The following is a 22,106-nucleotide window of genomic DNA, read 5'->3' on the forward strand; positions in this document are numbered from 1 at the left end:
GCGAGTATACAGACATAAACAAAGACCTTTACAAAAAAATTGTTCATTTTTATTTAAATGGCATTCTAAAAATCTGACATCTGACAGTGCAAGAACGTCATTTCTGCAACTGGCATAATCGCTGCAAATGTTAGCTTACCACCTTCACCAGCTCAGGAATTAGGGCAAGGAAATGGCCTCTTACCACCAATTACAAATGTTCACTCTTATTGTGCATTATTTCTAAGGCAACATGGAGGACCAAGCAAGGCTTAACAACTTTGACCCAGTGGCTGGTGGTTGAGACTGTTGCCAAGAACTGTAGCAACATTGGCACATTGTTCTCCAAGAGCAGCTTGGCTAAAGGCATCATGTTACACATCAAGTGTCTCACATACACACTTTCAAACACACAGACCAAATCACGCCTCTGACACAGAGACAATTCATCTTGCAAGCCTCCTTCAGATTTTCAGCTGTTAATAGGCTACTGTTAAACCTGATAAAATTATTAAAACATTAATATTAGATGAATTCAGGGTTTTACTAACGACTCACTGCTTAATTTACAAGTTAAAATGCATTATTCATGTTTCCTTGACATAATGAATATATTACTACACAATTCTGTACCAAAAAAAGTGCCGAAACTCCAGTGTTAACACCACAGATCTATTCACTTGTGAATTATATGGCGCCGCTGGCAGCTGCATCATGTGGGTTTTGATCTGGATTTTACAAAAACAAAACCAAAAAAATAAAAAATAAAATAAAATAAAGCAAGGTTCATTCCAGGTTTTAGAATGTGCTTTTTCTCCCAAAGTCACACACTGCAACTAATTTGGATCCGACTGAGCTGCATACATGTACCAATCCCCAAACAGAAAACTGGTTCTAGTACAGTGTGCACAAAATGGGTAAATCACATCTTGCACAGGGTCTCAAATGAACATTTTTAATTGGCATAAATCTTCATTTTAAATCAACCTGAGGAGTGTTTCGTGTGTATGGCAGGAGACTTCTCTGCAGCGGCGATCAGCTTGAGTTGAGCTCCTTGGGTAGCTCCGCAGCCTCTGCAACTGGGACGTTGTAGTGGCGGTCGTCCTCTGTGACGAGGCACACAGACGGCCAGTCTTCTTTATGGTCGTCGGGGTAATAGGTGACAAACTCGTCCGTGTCGGCCATGTACAGTCTGTAAACTTGGATGGTGCACTGCAAGGCGTATCCCAGAAGGAACATCTCCACCTGTAGAAGTCGCGACAGTACCGAGATGGTGACTAGGGTCGGGAACGGTTACTGATTTTACTGAAAACTTATAAAATACCCACACAGTTACACAGATTCAAATTCTCATTATCATGATGATGTTTCTGATCAGCATGTTTTTCAAAAGTCTCTAACTGCTGTCTAGCATCAACCAGTCAAGTCTCCTTAATGTTACCACAAGTGCAGCATACAACTTCGGTGTTTGGCTTTTCAACAAACCATGCTGGGTCATAGTTACAGGGCTTGAGCAATTTTTAACCTCTCAAAGAGAACCAGGACCAGCAGATTGTTCTTTCTGACATTTATTTGGTCTTGTGTTGCGTAATTTTTGGTCAAGCATGTTTGGATTCTTTCCAAAGGTGATAAAAAATCCAGCCTGAACACAAACATACAATCTTTGGACATTCAGACAGGGCTAATATGCTCCCCTATGCCCAGCAACAGGCTCCACTGGTGGGAATGGGAAAGAGGATTACACTCAATCTTCAGTTGTTTCAGGGTGTGGTTAAAAGAGATGCTCCCTATTATGCAAAAGCAATAAATATGATGTTTTTACCATGCAGGCATTATGATTTCAGACTGGCAACTGTTACTAAAATTCCTGAAAAAGGTCTAATTTTTGTGTCTTGGAGAAATTCTTTTTCTTTGTGTTGAAAAGCAATGATATTTAAGGGTGGTGTGTCTGCATGGGAAACAGTGCCATAACAGCATGAGTGCAGGCAGAAACCCCCTTATTAAAGAGTGGAAAAATAACAATTAAGCTACTCGGTGCATCCTCCCTGACTGATCTCTCCCACGGCTGATGATGCAGTGGCAGCACAGACCCAAGAACAGGGAATACAGCAAGTACCAGCATGTGTTGCTTATTCAGGCTTTTGATTATGAGAGTACTTACACACTAATGATGAGCAGATCGGCTCTGGCGTCAATCCGAATCCGCATGTATGCATTAATCATCTATCCGCCACCCACCTGAGCGAATTACTTTCTCTGATTTGGAGACCTGCGTAGACATTTCACTCCACCTTTACCTGTCCCTGTAGGCTGTTGCTTTTTAAATTATGCAGAGCAGTGCAGGCTTCCAGGAGATTTCTGTACTTTAATGATTAGAGAGGCTGCTTTCAGCAAATGTAAATGTTTCCATGCACACAGTAATGTCACTGCAGCAAATACTGTGGGGTCACTTCAAGTATTTAATAAACCGAAACATTTTTGGGGGTGGCCACATTTTAGAGAATATAATAGATATTTTCCTTATTAATGATGTATTATCTCACCCATGTGCAACCCATCCTCTATTAATCAGCCTGCCCGATCTGTGGATTATCTGTGGATATGACTGCAATTTCGGGCATCAGGACTACACATCCAACATCATTAATCGCTGTTTTTGTTCCCTATAAAGCATGGCTTCTGGTTACACAGCAAAAAAAATGTACTGCAGGATCTGCAAGGACCATAATACTAAAAGCAGCCAGTCTCGCTGCTAATAAAACTAGGGGCCATTCGGTAGACGTCTTTAAACACCTTTTCAAGTGTGTGAGTGCTTGAACGGTAAACAAATAAAAAAGGGGGACTGGGCACCATGTGTGCTCGCTGAGGGCAAATGCCACATGGTTTCTCTTACCTGCTCCAGGCCCCCGCTGAGGCCCACATGGCTGAGGTGGTTGGACAGGAAGCTGCGTGGGCACTCGGACGAGTCGCGGGCGAACAGGAGCCAGCAGAAGAGCGGCACGTCCCCTCCCGCTTGCATGCAGCTGTGCAGCTCCACCGCTCGGCCCAGCATCAGCAGCTTGAGCGCCTCCAGCAGCCCGAGCTCCTCCTCCCTGCCCTGGAAGACGCGTTCACATAGCTGCTGGCGCTCCTCGGCGCTGGCACAGCCCACTGCGGCCTGCCACTTAATCAAAATGACACAATAATGATTAGGTCCTTTATATATACATACATGCTATACATGCATATACTTGTGGAAATGGTGGTGACTAGACAATCCAACGCTTGGAGCGTATTCAAAGTTGAGGCATAAAAAATGTCTACATACAGAAACCAGCACAGACCTACCACACACAAATCAAGAGAGAAATTACTTTGGGAAAAAAAAAACGTGTGCAATAAACACAAAATTCCTGACAAACCACCAGTGGCCAAGTCACACAATAAATTTGCCCCAGGGCATGATGCTTTTACAGTAAAGTGGGAGTGCAGTTTTTCTTGAGGTTGAGGGGTCCATCCACCCCCAGCAAAACCCTTTTATAGTGTAGTTGGACTGCTGTAATGACACACAAAAAGTCATGAGGGAGGGCGCACTTACAAAACTAGAGCCCTTCAACATATGGTAGCAATCACAGCCAAATGCTCTGTGGATGAATATCAATACCTTCAGTGTCCACGGATGCTCTAAAAATACTGTCTTGGCTTATGTGGTTTACATGCCTGAGTCTTTAAAATACTTTCAAGCTGTATGTATGGTTCTTTGGCGGAGCTGTGGGCCATACCCTGCTTCGGAGACGTTCCATATAGCATTTCAGCTGCTGGGTAGCATCGCCTGGCCCGTCTCCTTGTTTGCATTCTCCCGGAAACATCCACTGACTTATCAGCCCTTCCCGGGCCTCCAGTTCCTCAGGCAACTGTAAACACGGAGCAGTAAAATGGTCAGATTGTAGCATCAGACATATTCACTGCAGCTGAAACATTCCAAGAATTAACATTCATCTTCAGTTTAAGCAGGTCGGAATGTTATTTCTGCACCTTTACATATTTGTATTACGCTTTTTATTTCACGTTCGTATCCTTACTGTGTTCTACCCTGAGGCAGAAGTAACCAATTAACTCATATTACTGTAATTGAGTAGCCTTTTCTGTATTTTTTTTGCCAGTAATTTTACTTTTTTACTTAAGTATCACACTTGATTACATTTTAGCACACATCCATCACAAAGTACAATATTTCAGGTACTTCCAATTAAAAGAATCTAGCTCTAACTTTGCACTCCCATGCTTTCAGAGTTGAATGGAAAAGATCACATCTCACAGCTATTGTATCTAAAAAGTAGCATTTACTGAGTGCAATTCAACTTTTTTTTTCTTTTACTTAGTAGATTTATTGTATTCTTTTGAGCGCTGGCTGTATTTCATTTCGCTGCTGACAACACCCCTATTTTCCCCGGGTGGCTTAAGAAAGTATCCATCTGTCTGTGCACACCGAGAAGCACTACACGGTCCAATTAAACATGTTGGTGGTAGCATGTAAGCGATATGCCCTCACTGTGTTTACCATAGTGATGTCTTCCTGCTGCAGCCACGCTGGCAGCTTCGTGCTGTGGGAGAGCACCTGGAACAGAGTGGCTCTGAGGGCACAGTAGTTGTCTCCTCTCACTCTCCTCAGGCTGCCAAACTTCTGAGACATTTCTTTATAGCCCTATAGCACACAGGGATACAACAGGAAGTGATTTGGGCCATGAGAAAAACGCTGGCCTTAATCTGAAACACATCTTCCCCGAGCTACATACACTGACCTTTCTAATGAGAGCACTTTTGGCAGTATTTCCTTTCCACTCCCTCTCGCTGTAGGACAGAATATCCACAGCCGGGGCCAGACTGCATCTGTCCTCCACCTTTGGAACTACGGAAGAGTAAGGAGACAGTTGATAAAGACGTAGTGTTGTGCATACTTTGTTACAATCTAATGGTGCAGATGTTAAAAAGCTGCAGATGTACTGACGTGTTATTTCTAACAGAGGCTCGGGCCGCTGTGGTGAAAGCTCCTCAGCTCCTCTGTACAGATCTTCATCACTGAAAGGAAACGCAAAAACAAAAAAAGGATTGCTTTATGACTTGGCCTCCGACTGATCTGTGAACACACAAAGCAACTCCAAACACGAAGAATCCTGTGGAAAAAACACTAAAGTCACAATGAAATGAAAAAAAAAAAAAAAAGTCCTGTTCACCTTAATCGCTAATGCTGCATGACAAAACATATGCCTTTTACACAAAGAATGCCAAACAAACAGACAAAATTTGATTTTCTCGTACTTTTGCATGCAAACCACATTCTTTGTACTGCCAGGAACACATGATGTTTTAAAGGTCACTTTATGGCATAGCAGTAGGCGTGCATGAAAATTCCAACAGCACCATGATGGGACAGATTTTTTTCAAAAAATTCCCATGTGGGCGGATTTTATTTATACTGAAAAATGCTAAATTTGTCTCAGATCACGATGATCCGCAAAGCACTGAGTCATTTTCCATGTCAGCCACAGTGCAACCCAGTCCACTTTTGAACTGCCACTTCCTGCTCCGTGTCCTACCCCAACATCCTGTTTCTACAGCACTCACGCTAAGTTATGGAAAGAAGACAGTGCTGACATGCTGGTTCCACATAGCGGCTTCAGGAATTTAATATTTCATTGTCTCATTTGCTACTGACTCAGACGCTCTGACCTACAGTGACACAGAAGTGCCAGTAAGAACTATACGGTAACCCCAAATTAACCCTCACCAACCTGTTCCCAACGCTCTCTTCAGCAAAGTCCTCCTGCTCCCGGACAGGTATGACTTCCACCTCGACGTCAGCGGATGTGCTCGCCACCAGCTCCTCTTTCCCGGGTTGCTCCAGCACCTCTGGCTCTTCGTCAGGCTTTGTCTCGGCCTCTGTGGGTGCCCTCTCCTCCTCCTCCTCCTCATCCTCACCAACACCTCCATCTTCTTCGTCTGCTTCCTGCACAAGGTTCTCCAGGGAAGTGACCTCCTTCAAGCTGATGGTTGCACACTGAGGCTCTGGTTCTGCATCATGATTGGACTTGGAGCTGGAGAAAGCATACATCAAATAACACGCTTATATTAGATTGTGTGTGGATGCCGGGGCTGAATAACTTTATGAGAAAATCTTTCTTGTCTCTTATTGTGTCTCCTTTCTCATTATCTTCACTTCAGGTTTACTACCACAGTGTTATGACACTCAATCTGCCTCTGAAGAACCTGGTGGCCTACTGCATGAAACGTGTAATAATCATACAAAAGGCTGTGGCAAGCAGATGTGGACAATGTAGCTTGCAGAGGAACAGCACGGTGCAGCTGAAAAATATGTTTCTCTTGGTTTTACCTCAAGGGAGCAATCTGGTTCAGACACAAACATTACATACCATGAGTTTTTTTTTTTTCTTTCTTTTCCCGGCAAAACCTTGAGTCAGAGTCTGACAAAGTCTTTGTTTATGCACCCATCTAGCTGTGGTGTCTATGCGCCCCCTACTGGTCATATGGAGACTAACATAAAGCACAAGTAAAGATTTTTGTAAACAACTTCTTGTTTTTCTGCCACAAAATCTGAACCCACTGACCTCTCTCTGGCTGCTGGTGGACCTGTGGCTGTTGGCTCCTGCCCAGAGCTGGTGGAGTTGAGCTCCACGCCACTGTGGTTCACTCCTGTGGAGTCTGATCGAGGAGATGGCTCAGAAACATCATGGCTTTTTATGACTTCAGGACAGGCCTCCTGGCACACTGAGCTGTTCCCATTCTTTGCATCACTCTTGTTTATTACCACACCACTGAACACAAAAGACAATAAGACAAAGATATCAATTTCTGCATTGCAGGGGCAGCAAATGCAGACACCACTGACCTGTGATTGCACGTTCCAATTCCAGCTCAGGCTGCGCTGTTGCATGTTTCTGACCAAATTTCCTCTCCCTGTTCATTTTAACTATTTCAAAAATGGATACGTGGAGGGCAGCTGCATATTTCTGTATTTTTAAACCATGTTCCAAAATATAACAACCAAAACAATGACAAGGACTCAAAGTAAACAGCCACTCATGTCATGCGACTTACTGGCTTGGAGATGCAGAAGAGGGAGAAGGTGACTGAGGAGCGCTCCCAGTAGGTGTCAACTCCGTGCAGATCTCCTGGCCGGATGCAGAGACAGACGACACCTGACAAGCTGCTGCTGGGATCTGAGAGTCTGACAGAGACGACACTTCGTTACAATGAGAAACCTCCACAGCTTCATCAGTGGTCGCTTTGGAGCCACAGCCTTCCTCCTCTTCATTGACATCACCAGCATCGCAGCTTGGTTCTGGTGTAGTGTTGTCTGTCGGTGTGTCTGCCCTGATGGAGGGGGTTTCAGAGCAGACTGTCTCAGCCGGTTGCAAGACGACATCCTGGATTTTGTCCTGCACTGCGGCTGGAAGTTCCTCCACCGGTACTGCATTTGTTTCTGTGATCGCCTCCTGATCGTTTGTAGTGCATTCTGACTGCGGGGAGTCTAAAGTGCATAGAGGACGTTCGACGGGTCTGTTGTCGGTGGCAGTTTCCTTCACATTTTCGTCTTGTGCTGTGTTGTTTGAGTTTTGTTTGAGGTCGGCTCCTTTGATGGGAGAAGGCGACTTTGCCGGTAGGATTTCCTTCTGGAGGGCTCCATTCTCCTGAGTCTTTGAGGACTCTGTCTCTCTGGCCTGGGGGCTCTGCTTCACTTGCACAGTCACAACCTTCTCTACATTCTTGATACTGGCTTCATCACTCGTTTTCCTGGGCAACATGGCACAGAAAACTTACTTAAATCTATCATGTTAAGACCAGGGAGTCCAAAACATTTTTACTGCAAGAGCCCCCAAACAGACATGTTACACTACAGGTAAGATTTTGTAGCTAGTGCTTTATTCCATGGAAGTGCATAACTTTTTAAACTGTTGGAGGGAGCAATTCAGGGAAATGTGATTTGTGCTATGTGTCACAATAGCGACCTTCACAGAATGAAAAAAAAACCTCCTATTTTTATATCAAAAGACCTCTGGCGTAGCGTTGCATGATATAGACAAAATTTCCTATCCTGAGAGCGATATGATATACAATATGACTACAGGTTCACACTTATTTGAAGTGTAACAACAGTGAAAACTGAACATTCTTCAAAAAACAGTATTATAAAACCAGCTCGGTGTAGAAAAAAAATGCAGTGACTTCACTAGGTATTTTGTGGATCAGAACCAATCAATCACTATCTTAGGCTAACCCTAAATTTGATATCGTCCATATCGTTTCCTTATGAGATATTAATATTGTGCATGTTCATATGTGGATAACGATATAACAATATATCGTTATGTCCTGGTAAGTAGTTATCTGTAAACAATGAATCACTTCCACTGAATTAAAAAAAAACAGTGAAATTTTGCTATTTCTATAAGCCCAAAGGCCCTCTGGAGGTTCCCAGACGCTTGAAAATAAACCACTATTATTATCAGGCCATTTCTCAAACAATGGCCCACAGAGGGCTGAGAGTCTGCAGGTTTTTGCTTCCAAAAAGTACATTGGCTCATTTCACCGATTAGTTTCAGCTCTCTGACTGAAGGTATTTGGGGCAGTGAAAGCACCTGATGCAGTCTCTGGAAAATTGGAGCAAAAACCTGCATGATCTCTTCCCTCCGCGTCACATGTCCTGGTGGAGACGGCTGCTTTACCTCACGTCATCGTCTGCATCAGGACTGTTCTGGTAAGTCCCCACTACCCCCGTCTCAGCCGGGGGAACCACAACTTTGGAGGCATCCTGCAGCAAACTACTTCTCTCTTCCACAGAGTCACAGGGGCCGCCGGCAGCAGGAAGGCAGCAGTTCCCCATCTGCCCCCTCTGCTTGTGAGGGGCGGCTGTCGGCTGAGTGGTGACCTCTGGTCCAAACACCAGGAGGTCTCTGGCCCTGCCTGAAGACTCACTGGATCCACACAGTGCGGGAGACCATTATGAAGAGAGCCAGGCTGGCACTAAAGCCAGGAGGGGAGCTTATCCATCATAACATGAAGAACACCTGAGGGCAAAGCATGGGGAGACGAGCAACATCACTGAATGGTGAATGCACTCCTCTTTGTGTGACGTCTAACTATCTACAATAAATGTTGTGTTTATGCACTATGCACTTCCATGTGAGCCTAATGTTAGCTTGCAACATGCACGTCTCGCCAACGGTGGCTAACGTCAACACCAAATTTAGGAAATGATCCCATAAAAGCAGCGTTAATCCATTTTAACACATTCTAGTCGAAATAACAGAGGAGACCGTGACTGTACCTGATCCGTGAGCGTTACCCTGTTGACACCTCCACAAAGTTTCACGTATCTTTTATGTTTGGCGATCGCTGTTTCACTTTTGCTTTCCTTGGCAGACGGGCTTTCCGTTAGCTAGCCGGCTAGCTGCGGTGAACTTGCAGCACAAACACAGGTGAAGAGTTACCGCCGCACATCACAAACACGGTTGACACAACGGTTTACCTTCAACGCGCGCAAAGCCGGTATTGTTCAACTTGACACAATTCACAATCAGCGGAAATTATCCGTTTAATGTGCAACATCCGTAGCTAGGAAGGAAGCCTAGCCTAGCCGGAGAAGGGTCATGGCTGGGTCCGCATTTTGTCAGGGTGACGTCATTCTCCTGCACTCAGAGGCTCATGCTGCGTTCAGGGACACCTGGGAAACTCCGCAGCCACCGTAATGAACATACACTACTCACAAAAAGTTAGGGATATTTGGCTTTTGGGTGAAATTAATGGAAAATGTAAAAAGTTCACGCTACAGTGATATTATATCATGAAAGTAGGGCATTTAAGTAGAAGCATACACTGGTGATTTCCTCATCTCAAACAATTTCTTGAAACAAAAGCCAACAACAGTGGTGGATATACCACAACAAAAAATGTCAGTGTCAGTAACTTGTCATGTGCCCTTGAGCATCAATTACAGCTTGACAACGACGTCTCATGCTGTTCACAAGTCGAGTTATTGTCTGCTGAGGCATGGCATCCCACTCTTCTTGAAGGGCGGCCCTCAGGACATTGAGGTTCTGGGGTACAGAGCTCCGAGCCTCTACACGGCGACTCAGCTGATCCCATAGGTTTTCTATGGGATTCAGGTCTGAGAAAGTGCAGGCCACTCCATTTGAGGTACCCCAGTCTCCAGCAGCCGTTCCCTAATGAAACGACCTCGATGAGCTTGAGCATCAAACACCTGATGTGAATTATGCCGTTAAACTCCTTGTTAGAGAACAGCAACTTGTGCAAAAAGTACTGAAACACTGAACAGTTGGACATTGGACAGTGCATTCAAAAGTTTACAGAAGGTCACATTAAGTTCACCTGTAAAGGTTATAATGCATTTTAGGTTCATCCTGAAATTTCACCCAAAAGCCGAATATCCCTAACTTTTTGTGAGTAGTGTATGTTGGTTGTTCATGCGGTTTAATCACATTTTCCCTCAAAAAAGCATGACATAACACAGGAAAATAATGTAATACTTTCACACAACAAATTAATGTTGAATTTACCCACTGTAGATAATAAACCTACCGTTTATTATTGCAACCACTGTTATTAGTGTATTCCACTGCTGCTCTATATGGAGGGAGTCATTACAAAGCCAACAAAGTGTGACAAGACAAATACTTACACTCTGTTGTATTGTTTATGGAGAGTAAACTGATTTACACCCTCACACATGCACTTACTGGTTAATTTATGCTGATTGGCTACTATGATGTGTGTATAACTTGAAATTTTGAGCAACATGCCTGTTGAAACAGGTGAGAGACAAGGCCTCAATGAGGGTTATTATTATATTTATGAGTGTTAATATGAAATAAGCAGAGCAACTAAATAATCCAGTCTTTACAGGTGTAGCACACTCTAATATCAGGATGGAGCAACCAAGAGATTGTTCAGCATATCAGTTCATGGCATGTACCAACCAGTGTGATAGTGTGTATCTGTGTATTTCTGTGTATTTTGTGTCAACAGGAAGGGGTTGGGAGGGGTACAGGTGGAGTTGTACCCAAGCTGGGGGTGTGGGTATACACCTGGGGGACTGGGATGTATGTGGTGGTGAACCCTAACCCATCCTGAGTCTTGGCCTCTGCACCGAGCAGTCAGTCTGTCTCCCCTCTTTAAGTTACTTCCTTTGGTTGGACTTTGATTATTCTTGTTTTCTTACAGCCTACATGTTTACACATCCATACACTACACACACACACACACTGGATACTTAATTTAGCTTTCTTCAGTGCACTTATTTTACTTGTCATGTGTGACCTCCACATTTTGTCCTTTTGAGCCGGGATGTGACAGAGGTAATGGTAAAAGTGAGGGTGTGTGTAGTGGTTTGGGCTGTGTGTATGTGCAAAATGAGATAGTGATGTGCTTTCTATGTGCTAATCACCCTCTGACTCCAGCAGCTCCCCATGTTCATGGCTAGGAAATTGGATGTGAGATCTTTTCATCCTCTCATGAAAAAAATACTAAATTGTTTCATGCTGCCTTTGAGAAACAAACTCCTCATATGAAAGTTAAAGTCCTTGTTGAGCTGTTCATCTGATAGGAAAAGATTTTCCGTTTATCTTTATAATTTTACGTGCCATACTTTATTACTAGGTCGTCCTCAAAGTACCAATGAACTGGCCAGATGTATGGAGAATCAGGATGACTGGAAACAACGATAGAGGGCTCGTCTGAGGACAACCTAGTATACATTGATTTACATGTGATTTACGATATGGCCTTAAAACAGAAAAACAGTCAAATAAATGGCCTTCAGAAGGACTTAAAAGAGCTCTTGAAAATTGGAACAAAATCACAGCACTTCTTCTGTGTATCATTTGTTAAGACAATATTAAACAACCAAACACAACAAATAGGAAAAATTAGGATTTCATTTCATATACGTAGGTGTATAACAATGTAATTAGGTGCGTGAGAAAAAAAAAAAAAAAAAAATCAATCAGTACTTGATGAATCAAGTATTCATCAAACATCTTACAGAGATGATAAAAATAGTGATTGTAAAATTCTATCTTACATAATAAATATCAAGTTTCTTCAGTATATTTCAGTCTTGTGTAAACTCTTCACATTTTTATTGTCAATCAAATTCTATTTTGTTTCGTAATAAACGTGCCAGATGTCCTTGACCAAACCTGCGGTAAATCATTCAGATTCATTCTGTGCCTCTCAGCTGCTGCAGGTGTTGAATCAGTTCCTGTGGCAGTCCAAGCTCTACCACAACGTCTACCGAGCGCTGCAGGAGCTCATTTAGAGTTTCCCCCGTGTTGAAACAGCAGTCACTGGAGCTCGAGCAGCGGCTTTGTGGCTGCCGAGGAGCATCCGTGTCCATTTTTCCACCTCCCCTGCAGCAGTTGCCCTCATTGCATCCCCCTCCCTGGCAGTCTTGATCCTCCTGCTTGATCTCCAAGTCCTCCATGCTCTCCGAGGCGTCGCTCACGCTGGGTGGAGGGTTCTCCAGAGCCCTCTGAATGCCGCTCATGATGGCCTCCTCATGCTGCACTATCCGCTGGAGGAGGTCGGTCAGTGAGGCGGGAACGGGGCTTCCCGGATGGTGGGTCTGGAACCAGCACGATATAGCACTGTGACGTGGCACACAAAGAGGCGACAGATTCAGACACAATGGGAGAGAGAAGCGACTGGGACAGGCATGTGCTATGCAGAACAGAAAAGAGACTTCAATGATGGCCAGCACAAAGAGGCTCATGATGTTTCCGTACAAGATAGAGAGCAAAATCTATAGCAGACAATACCTCGCCAAATTATACTTTTTAAACACATGGATTGCAGCCAATCTAAGAAAAATAAACCCCGTGGAGTGTGGAAAAAGTGAAGCAAGGAGCACAAGTAAATGCTTTCTAAATCACGTTCTACATATGGGGCAGGGACAACTTATTGACCACAAAGCGTTTGACGCTGCAAGAATAAAAACAAACAAACAAAACAACTTGCCATCACTAACTGAGGCTGGCCTCAACTCCATACAAAGAGAAGTAACATCAGTTTCTGTCCCATAAAAGCTGATCCAGAGACTTTTTTTTGAAAAATATTCTACAAGATGAATCCTATGCATGACTAGAGAAGCCATATGCATGCAAACGTGTTGTAACTGGCCTGGAGGAGTGACTAAACCTATCGCCACATGTTTTTTCTGTTTTTTTTTTTTTTTTTTTTGCACATTGCTTTTTGCACACTGGGTTGTACTTAGGTTATTCTGTTGTACTCAGATCTTATTCTGTTATACTTAGATCTTATTCTTTATTTCTATTTTTTTTATTTACTTAATTTGTAATCTGTGGATACTGCTGAAGAAAATGTGAATTTCCTGCGGGATGAATAAAGTATCTACCTACCTACCTACCTACCTACCTATCTGAAGCTACATCCCAAGTTTGGTGAATCCACTTTGAGTTACCTGACGATTCCCTTGAGCCGGCCCACAGCCGCAGTCTTTGCTGCTCCCTCCTGGTAGCCCTGTTTAAAACCCACCGAGAGGGCTGCGTCCTCCCCGGCGTCAATGCCGTCCACGAAGCCGTCCTGCACGTCACAGATGTGGGGTAACGTTTTCAACGGCGAAACAAACATCATTTAAAAATCTGCTAACATGATGATAAACAAAAGCTAGCAGGCTGCAATCTGTCTATCAAGACACACCAAACACACTTATCTTTAATTCGGCGTGGCCAGGCGACGTTAGTTTTTATTTTTTATTTACGTCGCATTCCTGTAAAGTTTAATTATCTACGTAGTTAGACGGCTAAAGCTACGCTAGCTGTGTGGCGCGTTGATTCACCTTGATTCGCCTCTTCATGTTGAATTTCCACTCTTTACTTTGAAGGTTGATGTCATCCGCATCTTCGTCGAAGACATCCTCGCCAGAGCCGGGGATAGCCTTGACCCAGGACATGGTGAGTTTAAAACTACTTTGGGTAACTGTGCTAACGTGTGAGCAGCATCTGTAACTGTCCGCCTGGCCGCCTCCGCTCCTTCTTCTTCCCTGTTGTTTTTCCTAACAGACCAAACCAACCTGAAGGTGCACACCGCCACCTAGCGGAGCGGAGCGTGCAGCGTCACACCGGCTTACATTGTGTTATTTCAGCCTGTTTGTTTTTACTCTCCCTACTGATATTTTTTTAATCAACTGGGGTCCAGAAAATGATATAATAATAATTCTTACACAAGTTTAAGTATCAGGTACTTTATGTGTCTTGTTGACGCTCTAAACAGCCATTTTTTCCCCTCCTAAATGTCACATGGACTGGACTGTTTCTCACACTGTCAGTATCACTGGTTATGTTAGTTAGGGCTTTAAGGCAGAGGAAAAATTTCTGAAGATTGTTATACATCCTCAGTGTCATCTTAAGCAACTAAAACTAATTTGTGTAAAATGTTGCTATTTCTTATATGTGTTTTATGCAGCTAAAACAGCCTTGGATCAAATTGAAACCAAAGAAATACTGATGTGTACAAAATGTCTATAGGACATTAAAAACATGTCAATTTCATGTTAATTTCATGTTTACCCACTTATCCCTACTAAGTTAGGAAAAGCCACTGAATATGAAACAAAAAAACAACAACAATGTTAATTGTGTATTTAGAGACGTTAAACACTGATAAAAGATAATAGGAGAGTTAAAAAGCTACATACTTCCTTCCTGACATCAGTTCCCTCTCAGTCCCTGATATTCCCTCAGATCCCACTCCTGTCCAGCCAGCCAGTCACAAAATCTCTCCCTCTCCACATTTTGTTATGATCAGTAAAAATAAAACATTCTCCAAGTCTTGTTTGACTTTACAAATAATATTCATTTCGTTTCCCCAACAAATACACAGTGCTATTCCAACCAGTATGATCCAACTGTAACCTTGAAAATATTATTTCCTTTTTCCAGTTCTTTGTTTTTAATCCATAATTACCACTGACTTTTTCACATTATAACTACTACCTTTCCTATCTTTATCCATGCCCAGATCTATATCCCTCTAGTTTTAATCAGTGATTTTGCAGATGTAGCAGGTAATTATTGCTTCTGTTTGAGGAGCTCTTTGGTGTTTTTGTCTGCACATTCATTCTCTTTTATTCCGTTTTGTGTTTGAATGCAGCAAAATCAAACAAAACATCTTAAACCAAACTACTGACTTTCAACAGTATTATTAAATTTTCTTTTTATTTCACAGACAGGTCATTTAAAAAAAATACATTACACTGTATACACGAAAGACATGTAAAAAATGGTTGTGTCATTTCTTCTTTCTCTCTCTCTCTCTCTCTCTCTCTCTCTCTCTCTCTCTCTCTCTAATCAAAAGATCCCAAAAGTCTTCATGTTGTAGCTCATCGTTTTATAGTTAATAGATTGCATGCAGTGTTCTGTTAGCCTCTCCCAATCAGCTGAACAAACTCTATTTTTGAATATAAAACATTTATATTTTTATGCCGCAGAGAGTTGGAAACTGATCACCACCTATTGTTTAACGGTTTGCATGAGTTATAAAAACTGACCAGCTTCACATTCCCTTCTCCTCTTGACTGGCAGATTTCAATTATAACTCTCCACCTGTGTGGGAGGAGGCACTGCTCTGTGTGTGCCAAGCCTTTTTTTTTTTTTTATGAATGATGCACATGCACACAGTAGACCTGATGCATTATCAGGTCTGCTGTGTCTTAGCAAGTTATATCCCAATACCACAAAATCTCAAATGAGGCTGTAACTGTGTTTCTCACATACAAGTAATATCTGGTACTACTTCTAAGTCTAATTTAAACAAACCTGGATCTGTTTTTTTTCCCTCACATCTGACACGGGTCTGATTTTTTTTTTTTTTTAACACCAGTGTGAACAGCAAAAAACACCTTGAATCTTGTATTTTCAATTCTGATTCGGGCCACTTTCATATGTGGTATGTAAAGATCAGATCTTAGGAACAATATCAGAACTGGGTCATCTTCAGGCCGTCCTGTTAAAACTCCTCTTAGCTTTGTGCTGTTCAGAATCCTTTCCTGCCTCCTCTCCTCCTTTCCTTTCCTTTCGGTTTCGTTTGATTGGATGAAAGTGACCTTCTGTATTAAACACAATCACAACTTTCAATTCACTTTTCTTTTTTTCATTGCATATCTGTTTGTCTATCCAGACCAGTGATCTAAATAAAATAATAATAATAATAAGTAATAATAATAATAAAAAAAAATAGAATAAAAAACATCATTGGGAAAAATAGACCCCATTAATATAAAAATCATTTATGGGTAAAAATACAACAAAAAAATACAATTTCTCTTGAAAGAGTTCACAGTATAGTTAGACAGTTTAATTACTTTTTTAGTGTTTATAGGTTTGACAGTTTAAACTGAATGTAAAAATGTCATTGCTTATTTTGAACATGATAAATCTAACACTGATTTCATGGTAAACTTATTAATTCTGTATGGAAAGTTTCATTTACACATTCATGCAGAATTGCAAAGATAACTGCCAATTTCACCGTTTTTTTTTTTTTTTTTTTTTTTTTGTAAATGTTATTTTAAAGAACATAAAAAGCTCAGCAGCAGCTTGTGCAGAAAGTGTGTGTTGGTGCGGCGTCATCACAATGTGCCCTGCAGTTTCCTCTGTGGTGATGCAGCCTGAGATGCTGCTTTCTTTCCTGCAGGGGGCGCTACATCCTTGTTGAAAACTGAATGCCTCACACATTGCAATATCTGCTGGTGTTTTTGAAGCCATGCATCAGCCACACACACGCACACACACACACACACACACACACACACACACACACACACACACACACACACACACAGAGGTTCGTGCAGGCTCACGGAGGCTGGTGTGTTATATCTGCCCAAATGATGATTTAAACAAAAATTCACACCCTGACACTTAATGGGATAGCACTCATCATCATCATCATAATCATCATTATCCCCATCTTCTTCTTCTTCTTCTTCTTCTTCAAGTTAGTCTAGTTTCCTAGCAGTTTGTCTTTTTGTCCTGTTTGTATTATCCCTTTATTGTTTTTGTTTTTTTTCATAAACAAGACCTACTCAGTTTTCAACATAATAATTCTGATATAATTACACATAAAAGTGTAAAAATGTACATGTTTACTTAATCAAATGCAAGGATACAAGCTTTTTTTCCCGAATGGTTTTCTATAGGCTACTGGTTTATCAATAGGGTTATACAAAAAGTTACAAGTCAAAACATTTCCGATGTTAGAAAACAACCAAGAATCAAAATTTAAAAACAATAGTTCCTTAAGATTCTCACCGCAGCTCAAGAACGCAGAAAAATAAAGCGGTGCAGGGAGGATCTGCCGTCAGTCACACCACTTTGAGGCTTGAGTTTCCCGTTTCCTACTAAACTTACTTTCTCTGAGAATATGAAAAAATATCTATCTATCTATCTATCTATCTATCTATCTATCTATCTATCTATCTATCTATCTATCTATCTATCTATCTATCTATCTATATAAGGACAAGAGTGATGCTAATCAAAATTTTATTTCTATTCTCTTATTAATGTCTGTAGCCTGTGTGTTTATTATTTTATTATTGCTCTGGAAAAGTGAATTGGGACTGATGTTTTTCATATGAAATCATTTACAGCCGATGGGAGAAACATATCAAAATAGATTTAAAAAATAGTCCAGTGTTTTAAAAAGACCAGTAAATGCCTGTGACACTGTGTTGGGGTGTGAGGTGGCGCGTCTCGTGCTTCCCCTGTCATCTGCCTGAGCATCAATACAAATGTTTAGTGTAGGTTGAATGCACTGGCTGTTCAAATCACTGTCCAGAGCATCTTTACAGGTTCCTGTTTAACTTTTCATCCGTCATGACAAACACATTACTCACTCATCAATAATAGATTTTTACCTCGCTTTTTCCTCAGTGTTGCGAAAAGACAAAAAAAAAAAAAAAAGAAAAACCTCCTTTATTTTCAGATTTCTCATTCTTCATGCCATGCTTTATGGAAAACACAGGAGAGACAGGATGGTGGGCAAATGCATTTCACCTAGGTGGAATGCATTTGCAGCCGCTGGACAACAATGGCCTTGAGAATACTGTGAGGCCACGGCGGACTTGTCCCTGTTCTGGAAATGGAGTCAGCCCGGAGGCCTCATTCACGGCAGCCACACCTTCAGTCCCCGCGCTCAAAGAGCAAAACAACCAGCCGGGGCAATCACCTGACACATTTCCATCCAATTTCCACTGCAGAATGTGTTCATTTTCAGGCTAATGGCATGTCATTTTGCTGAAGCCTTTGGTCAAGAATTAATCCTGGAATCAAAACAGATTTTCCGGGGAGCAATCTTCCATCAAGTATTGATTTTTTTACACTCACAGAGCCTGTACTCCCTAATTTAACCTGACAGCCAGCAGCACAATGGACTGGGAGCACCTTGGCATCTCACAGAGGGAACTCTCCTCCTCCTTCTCCTCTCTCTCTCTCTCTCTCTCTTACTCTCTCTCTCTCTCTCTGTGTCTGTCTCCCCCTCTCTCTCTCACACTCTCTGCCTCTTCTCCATGAGGTGAAAGAGAGATAGGGAGGAAAAAACGACTCCCGGACGTATAAAACAAAGAGCATTGGTTACAGAAAACACAGGGATAAAGCTTCCGTCTCTCTGTTTTACCTCTAATTATGTTTTCAAGTATAGTGCAACTTGGGCAGGTAAGGCTGAGAGGGAAGAGGGGAGAGTGTTCTGGGGCCATCAGCTATCATTATGGGCCTGTTGACATCTCCCTGTCTTTGAGTGATTCTCATCTGTGATTTCCCCCAGCCATTTTCCGCAGATGCACCAAGAGGGTTTCATCATGGCCCCATAAAAAAGGCCAAAGTGTCCGTACAGGGCCTCACTAATAAGAAAGCAAAGATGTGGCAGACCATGTCACTCCTCTTCCATCCATATCTGCTCTCCTGATGCCTTCAGATATGCAATCATTCTCCTCCTCTGCCTCCCTCCTTCCCTCCTTCCCTCTCTCTCTCTCTCCCTCTCTCTCTCTCCCACCCTGTGCTGTAAGTATACTATACCATATGTAGAGGTCAGCAGAATGAGAGGACAATGGAGAGGTTATGTTGTCCACACAAATATCTCATCAGAGCGCTTGTTATTTTATATATATATATATATTTTTGAAACATTTCAGCCACACGGTCATTTTCCTCCAGCGTTTAAAGTTGCTGTGACTGCTGCACTTTCCCAAGCACTGCTTACACGCTGTCTAATTGGACTAAAACTATTTCTAGTACTCTTTTACACATAATTATCCTTTTGTAGACACTTATGCAGCGTCCCGTTTCCTTTTGTTTGGCCCATAAGCAGCTGATACATTTCATAGGCCCGCTGGATATTATTCATTTATTGATTTTCTCTCTAAGAAAAGGCACATTTTTTCTGCCGTAAATCTGAGCTGTGCATTTGTTTGGGGTCTTTATAGTGACAAATAAAGAATGCTTTGGTGTACCGATGCGATGTGATGTTGTAATAATTCAGGCTGGTAATATTTCATGCACAACAAATATTGTACTGTATAAGGAGCTGAGGAATATCTGATGTGTTTGATTTTTTTTTTTTTAACCCACTCAGAAAAGGCACATTTTTTTTCTGTTGTAAACTGAAGGTGTGCATTCATTTTTGGTCTTTATAATGACAAATAAAGAATGCTTTAGTGCACTGATGTAATGTGATGTAATTGCAGGGCAAATATAGTACTGGGAAGGACCTAGGGAGCAGCTTGTACATTTTCGTTTATCTATTTTTTTTTTCAAGTGTGTTTATAGACCTCAATAATCACTGTTTACACACTCAAAGGGCTTTACAGGCGCACGGTTTATAGAAAAAGAAGACATCCCCTGACCCTCATAGTGAGCAATAAAAAACTCAGTGGACTGGGATGGATCACAGAGGGAGGAAAGCCCCTTCCAGGCTGGCCAGGAGAGGAATGGGTGCCAAGTGGACAGTTATTAGCCCAGTTTGCATCCAGTATATTAAACAGAAAAAAAAAGAAAATGAATGCCTTGATTTTTCTACATGCACAGCTAAAAGTCACAATTATGACCTAGTCCTGAATGTGTTATTTGTGATTTTCTCATTTTATCCTGAGCACAGTAGGCCCTTGCCATATGTAATTGCATGAGTGAGTTGGAAATGAGCTTGAGTTGAAGCAGCTCAGGCTGTGTGCATGTGGCTCCTGCTGCTCCAGGCTCACCTGTGCGGCTCTGAGACTCGAGGAAAGATTTCAGCACAGGAAACACTCTGCGCACCGAGGTCCAGCCTGAATATTGATAGAAAACAGAGACATCACAAACTAACGACGTGCATTTGAAACGTTTGAAACTGGGCCGGTGGAAAGTTAAATGGACTATGGGCCATGCAATCTGCTGCTCAAGTCAGACAGCTATCTCCGTAAAGACCCGGGCTATTAACTCCTCTACCTGCAAATACCTCATGCTGTGTCACTGCTAATAACGTTGAAAAAAAAAAAAAAAAAAAAAAAAAAAAAACAGAAACAACAGCGAAAGCAAAAGGGATCATATGCATGGGCAACCTCAATTGCATGTGAGGATTGGTAATTGCACCCCCAGAGGCATCTGGGTGTGCAGAGCAGCAAAGTGGGAGACGCCTCAGCAGCTTGGGCTTCACAGTCAGTGTACCAACATCTCAACCTTGAGGAGGAAGTGAAAACAAGAAGGCGGAGGAGTGGTGGGTGAGGGATATACAGACAGTTCATTTACCCAGAACATCAGCCCACCGCGCATTGTCTGAAAGATAAGGAAAGTGAATGCTTCATGCCTGATGGAAAACAAAGGCAGCAATTTAAAACCATCTGCATCCAACACATGCACTCTCTCCCTCCACCTTTCTCTTTCTGTGTCCTGACTGATATTGAAACATAATCCATTTGGAGCGCTGACATGTCATAATATTTCTATCCAACCCCCTTTCCCTTTCAGGACAATTTCAGGTGGTTGCAAGTTGAACAGGAATGTTTTATTTCAACAAGTAAGACAGTCGGCTGAAACTAAAGAGTCTTCTGTTTGCTTCTTTCACAGGAAAAAAATGTGAATATATATATATATATAGAGAGAGAGAGAGAGAGAGAGAGAGAAAGAGAGAGAGGGACAGACAGAAGCAGAAGCACATTAAAGTCTCACTGTTAAGATTCTTTACATTTTTTTTCTTAAGGTTACATCTCCAGGCAGCTGCTCTGTACATCGCCAGAAACAGTAAACCACCAAACCCTGCTGTGTTGCACAACATACGGAGATAAAAAAAATAAAAATAAAAAAAAAATAGAGGGCCGTTCTTTTAAGGGGTTTCCTTACTGGGAGAGTGTCCTTACTGGGATTATTACACACTACACCAGCTTGGGTTTGAGTCCACAAACTGTACTGCAGCACATCTCTGCTAATAAATAAGTAAAACACTGAAGAAAATCTGACTGACCACTGAGAAAAAAAGAAAAAAAATCATGAGAGTTGTGCTGGGATGCATTGGTGACTGTGTTCGACAGTCAGTAAAGTGTGTTTTATTCACTGGGATTGACAATGAGATCATTAAGGATTTCAGCAGAAGAGTCACTGCAGAAAAGGAAAATTTCCCAAAATGTATGCAAGTAGAAATATTGAGAAGTGCAGGAGAGATGCATCTTGCACCACTGAGGCTTGAGGATCATTTAGAAATATAATTAGACTAGTTTTTCTATCAGACTCTGGGTTGCAGTTAAAGTGTTTTGCAGTTTAAAGTGATAGAAAACTGATAAAAGGATGATATTCCTCATAAAAAAGAACGATACCTTGAGACAAGAGTCAGACTTACAAGAAACGTACAGATACCAGATACGCACACCCAGGACTGACGGATAAAAAGCCAAATTACTCATAGTTATTTGATGATTTGTTGAATTATGGTGCCTGTTTACTGTGCTGAGAGCTCCCTCCGCTCAGCAGCGTTGTTTTGCCGCTGCAGAATGAGAATAAAAAGTAAACTTTTATCAGCAGCAAACTGTGAGGAGTTTCAGACGCTGAAAAACAGATATGGGTCAGGAG

General features: G+C 42.0%; 2 protein-coding genes across 3 annotated transcripts; both read right to left on the reverse strand.

Moving 5' to 3' along the window:
* Positions 1 to 33: 33 nt before the first annotated feature.
* LOC115378639 (retrotransposon-like protein 1) lies at positions 34 to 9,654 on the reverse strand. The gene is made up of 11 exons (XM_030078966.1): positions 9,305 to 9,654; positions 8,703 to 9,044; positions 7,075 to 7,770; positions 6,585 to 6,791; positions 5,751 to 6,053; positions 4,967 to 5,037; positions 4,761 to 4,867; positions 4,520 to 4,663; positions 3,741 to 3,872; positions 2,873 to 3,142; positions 34 to 1,224 (listed from the first exon to the last, which is right to left on the reverse strand). The coding sequence occupies exons 2-11, from the start codon at positions 8,858 to 8,860 to the stop codon at positions 1,015 to 1,017; spliced, it is 2,298 nt and encodes a 765-aa protein (XP_029934826.1). The 5' UTR covers positions 8,861 to 9,044; positions 9,305 to 9,654; the 3' UTR covers positions 34 to 1,014.
* Positions 9,655 to 11,912: 2,258 nt separating this feature from the next.
* On the reverse strand, positions 11,913 to 14,062 carry otulina (OTU deubiquitinase with linear linkage specificity a). Of its 2 annotated transcripts, XR_003930198.1 has the most exons (4): positions 13,853 to 14,062; positions 13,475 to 13,596; positions 12,145 to 12,641; positions 11,913 to 12,111 (listed from the first exon to the last, which is right to left on the reverse strand). XR_003930198.1 is itself a non-coding variant. In XM_030080003.1 (3 exons), exons 1-3 carry the CDS (start codon positions 13,964 to 13,966, stop codon positions 12,215 to 12,217), a joined length of 663 nt encoding a protein of 220 aa, XP_029935863.1. In that variant the 5' UTR covers positions 13,967 to 14,062; the 3' UTR covers positions 11,913 to 12,214. The 2 variants fall into 2 exon arrangements, 1 of the variants encoding a protein (XP_029935863.1); XM_030080003.1 differs by having other exon boundaries at positions 11,913 to 12,641.
* Between the last annotated feature and the right edge of the window lie 8,044 nt (positions 14,063 to 22,106).

This window comes from Myripristis murdjan, chromosome 20 (assembly GCF_902150065.1).
Source record: "Myripristis murdjan chromosome 20, fMyrMur1.1, whole genome shotgun sequence".
Taxonomy (NCBI): Eukaryota; Metazoa; Chordata; class Actinopteri; order Holocentriformes; family Holocentridae; genus Myripristis; species Myripristis murdjan.

Coding starts and splice junctions, on each gene's coding strand:
- LOC115378639 (XM_030078966.1), bottom strand. CDS start 8,860: ATGGGGAACTGCTGCCTTCCTGCTGCCGGCGGCCCCTGTGACTCTGTG. Junction 7,771..8,702: donor GATGCAGACGATGACGTGAG/GTAAAGCAGCCG, acceptor CATGTTGCCCAG/GAAAACGAGTGATGAAGCCA. Junction 4,664..4,760: donor AAAGTGCTCTCATTAGAAAG/GTCAGTGTATGT, acceptor TGTGTGCTATAG/GGCTATAAAGAAATGTCTCA.
- otulina (XM_030080003.1), bottom strand. CDS start 13,966: ATGTCCTGGGTCAAGGCTATCCCCGGCTCTGGCGAGGATGTCTTCGAC. Junction 13,597..13,852: donor ACATGAAGAGGCGAATCAAG/GTGAATCAACGC, acceptor TGTGACGTGCAG/GACGGCTTCGTGGACGGCAT. Junction 12,642..13,474: donor CGGCTCAAGGGAATCGTCAG/GTAACTCAAAGT, acceptor GCCACGTCACAG/TGCTATATCGTGCTGGTTCC.